Source organism: Parasteatoda tepidariorum, chromosome 4, assembly GCF_982258835.1.
Source record: "Parasteatoda tepidariorum strain Cologne lab strain chromosome 4, Ptep-v5.0, whole genome shotgun sequence".
Lineage (NCBI taxonomy): Eukaryota > Metazoa > Arthropoda > Arachnida > Araneae > Theridiidae > Parasteatoda > Parasteatoda tepidariorum.
Genome location: NC_141758.1, coordinates 31,277,403 through 31,280,614, shown reverse-complemented (window position 1 = coordinate 31,280,614; position 3,212 = coordinate 31,277,403). Strand labels below are relative to the sequence as shown.

General features: G+C 30.7%; 1 protein-coding gene across 1 annotated transcript; it reads right to left on the bottom strand.

Annotated features, from left to right (window-relative positions):
* Positions 1-1,692: 1,692 nt before the first annotated feature.
* Positions 1,693-2,965, bottom strand: LOC147810861 (uncharacterized). The gene is made up of 2 exons (XM_087160874.1): positions 2,885-2,965; positions 1,693-2,212 (listed from the first exon to the last, which is right to left on the bottom strand). Exons 1-2 carry the CDS (start codon positions 2,903-2,905, stop codon positions 1,808-1,810), a joined length of 426 nt encoding a protein of 141 aa, XP_087017000.1. The 5' UTR covers positions 2,906-2,965; the 3' UTR covers positions 1,693-1,807.
* Between the last annotated feature and the right edge of the window lie 247 nt (positions 2,966-3,212).

The window sequence follows — 3,212 nt, the reverse complement described above, 5'->3', positions numbered from 1 at the left end:
TAAATGGCATACGAAATTTTTTTAAAAACCATGAGGGAGCTGAGGAACATTTCGAGAAGTTACAAAATCTAGAAGACATTGTTCGAAAAATGAAACCAAAAACGAGACAGACCTGCATAAATGATTATTTTAAATAAGGTGAGATGTAAAGTATGTATGTACAGTTTGGGGAAATTTGTAAACAGCTCTATTTTTAATAATTTTTTTTTTTTTTAAATCTAACTTTTCTTTAATTCTTTACTAATTCTGTTAAAATTTATTGAATTAAATATTTAATTTATGACCGATCGTTTTCGTTTGTATTACCATTTTTAATAAATCATAATGTGTACTATTTTACGTGCCTAGTTACGAACTGCTAAGGAATCGGTTAAAAGGTCTGACTGTAGTTATATTTAAAATACTCTAAAAACTTTCATACTTTGTGCTCTTTTATATAAAGAATAGTATCATGATGACAAATAAAGTAAAAATGATGTTTACTCTTTTGTGTATTTTATTTTGTAAACAACTTAAATATTGAGATCTGCGTAAAATATAAAAATTACAATATCAACTATTTGAATTGCCCTTTTACGTGCCAAATTCTTTCAATTAAACATAATTTTTTTGTGTGGTAATATTGACATATACTGTAGTAATAAACATTTCTTAATGTAGCCTATTTTTTTTTCATAGTGGTTTTTCCCTCCTTGAAAGCGAGTCCCTCATATTTAAAACAATGTGCACAGTTATGGTTATTATGCAAAAATAAAATTCTTACATTTCATATGAAGAATCCTTATCAGCATATGTATCTACAACATAATCGTGCATCTTAGAAGTGGCGATGTCTGCAGGAGCATCATTTACCAGCAACAGCCAAGCAGCATCCAGATCTCTGGCAGGAACAAAAGGGAGTGTGGCAAGGCGCCTGATCCACCTTCTTGTAGTCTCATCGCTTCTGTAAGCAGTCACTAGCCCCAATTTTTGCACCTAAAAGAAATGAAATATGTAATTATTTTAATACATTCTTATTGATAATTAATTAATGCAAATCAGGACCAGCTAAAGCACCTCCAATTCCCCAAAGGGAAGTTATATACACAGGGACTGTTTTTGTAGATACAAGATTCTGCTTAACAACTGCCGCTACTAAATTAGAGGTGCAACATACAAATATTTGGTATTTAGCCTATACTGCTGAACGCAGAATATTCACATCAGACGAATGATAGAATAATCGTCTGCAGAAGACAAAACTTAATTCGTTTACATTTGTCTTTCTCCCCCCCCCCCTTCCTGGGAAGGATTTATTGGTTTCTTCTAAACAGACCCCTGATCACATACAATGAACATCAAGTAACGATGATTAGATTATTATTGGTTAGATGCTTTTGCTATTTAATTTGAAAATTATTGATTTTGAATATACTTACTATATTATTTTTTGAATATTTTTGTACAAGGGGGGTGATAAACACATGTTAAGTATTGAAAAATTGTTTTAAAAATCATGTATTAATATTAAGTTTGAAGTGACTTTATGTATAATGCCAAGTAACTATTTCTACAAAGTCTGTGTTGTCCAAAAGAAATTTTTGTATGACTGTGTTCATAGGTTGGGCTTTAAAATTTGCATCATTACGACTTCAAATCAGTAAGGAAGTGATTGCAGGCAAGATGGTTTAATAAAATTATAAAATTGCAAAAAAAAATTTGGAATGCAAGGACAATCAAACACAAATTACAAATAAATTTGGAGAAGATATTAATTTAGCAACGAATTGAATTTGGTGGGTAATTAGGGAGAATACAAAACATACACTTACATAAATTTATACAACATTAGAAATATTTTATAAACTGTTTCATTTACCTTTCTCCAGATGCTTTGTGCAAAGTGAAAGTAGCACCCTTTAATGTTTGTGTCTGCAAAGACTTCATTCAAGGCATTTATTGCTCCCTTTTCGAAGTCAAGCAAACAGGTTTCAGGTGCAAAACTGAGGCCAGCGTCTGAAGCTTTGAGAACAAGCTGATGGAACAGGCGACTGTATGTAACCTTCCGCTTGTCCTGAAGTAGGGCAAAAGCGAAAGGGAACATCTCCCCCATGTATCTGGCATGGATGGTATAAAGTTGGTTAAATAAGGAGGGAACAATTTTGAAGGTACCATCCAGCCAGATACTGTTAGTCTCGCAGAGCTTTTCCAAATTTGCTGTCGTGCAAAATACCTGAAAGATAAAACCTTCCTTACCACAAGAATTCTTATAGTACAATTCATTTGCATATAATAACATTAATAAACAAAAAGTACAGAAAAATAGCTCTGCTAATTCAATAGAGTTTTTACACGCAATTTCTTTAAATAGATGAAAGAGAGATACATTTTTCAAACCTGTAAATAAGATGTTTGATTTTTTTGTTTAAAATAACCATATATCCTAATCCTGATTACATCTAAAGCATTCTGGGAGTAAGATTTTTTAATGCTAATTAAAGAATGACATATTTTAATGCTAATTAATGTAGCTAACAACTTAAAAGACCAAAATAAAAATAAATAATTTAAAAATCGTCAAAAAAATTCTTTTGTTTTGAGATAACAAAATTACAAAGTTCTTACATATAACTCAGCATTTTAGAAGTATTTTTTGAAATAATAATTATTATTTAATTGTAACTTTAAAGAAAAATCATTTTAAAGTTCTCATACATTTGGCAAAAACTGTAATTCTTTACCCTTTTCTTTTTTAACTTTATCTTTCTGATACTATCTGTCTTCACAATCAATATATAGAAAAATTATCATTGTTGTATGAGTCATGATTCCTTTAACCTCCCTCACATTTAAAAAAATTCTGAATTGCAAATAAATTAATACATTCAAAAAATTTAATACTTACCAAAAATCGATCATCTGCCATTCCTTCATCTATTAGAAGAAAATCCTGACCCTTTTTGGTCTTTCGGAAAAGCTCTGGCAAGACTATGCCGTCGATCTCACGTGGCTGTGTGGCCCGTCTTGCTTGGTACAGCCTTTTTTCAATATTTGGGAAGTCCGGCAAACATGCGGCATCTTCAATATTTTGGGCATGAGTAGCTACAGCATTGCTATAAAAAATTTTAAAAAATGTGTAAATTTTTTTTTTAACTAATCAACTGTAAGAAAATTTTCTAATCGCTTATCTTTTCCTGTGGTAAAAATTTTATTTATTCAACAGTACCTAAATT

What these genes read in the sequence shown, in the direction of transcription:
- LOC147810861 (XM_087160874.1), bottom strand. Translation starts at nt 2,905, where the DNA reads ATGGCAGATGATCGATTTTTG. An exon ending in TGGCAGATGATCGATTTTTG is followed by an intron (nt 2,213 to 2,884) that starts GTAAGTATTAAA and finishes TTTATCTTTCAG; the next exon opens with GTATTTTGCACGACAGCAAA.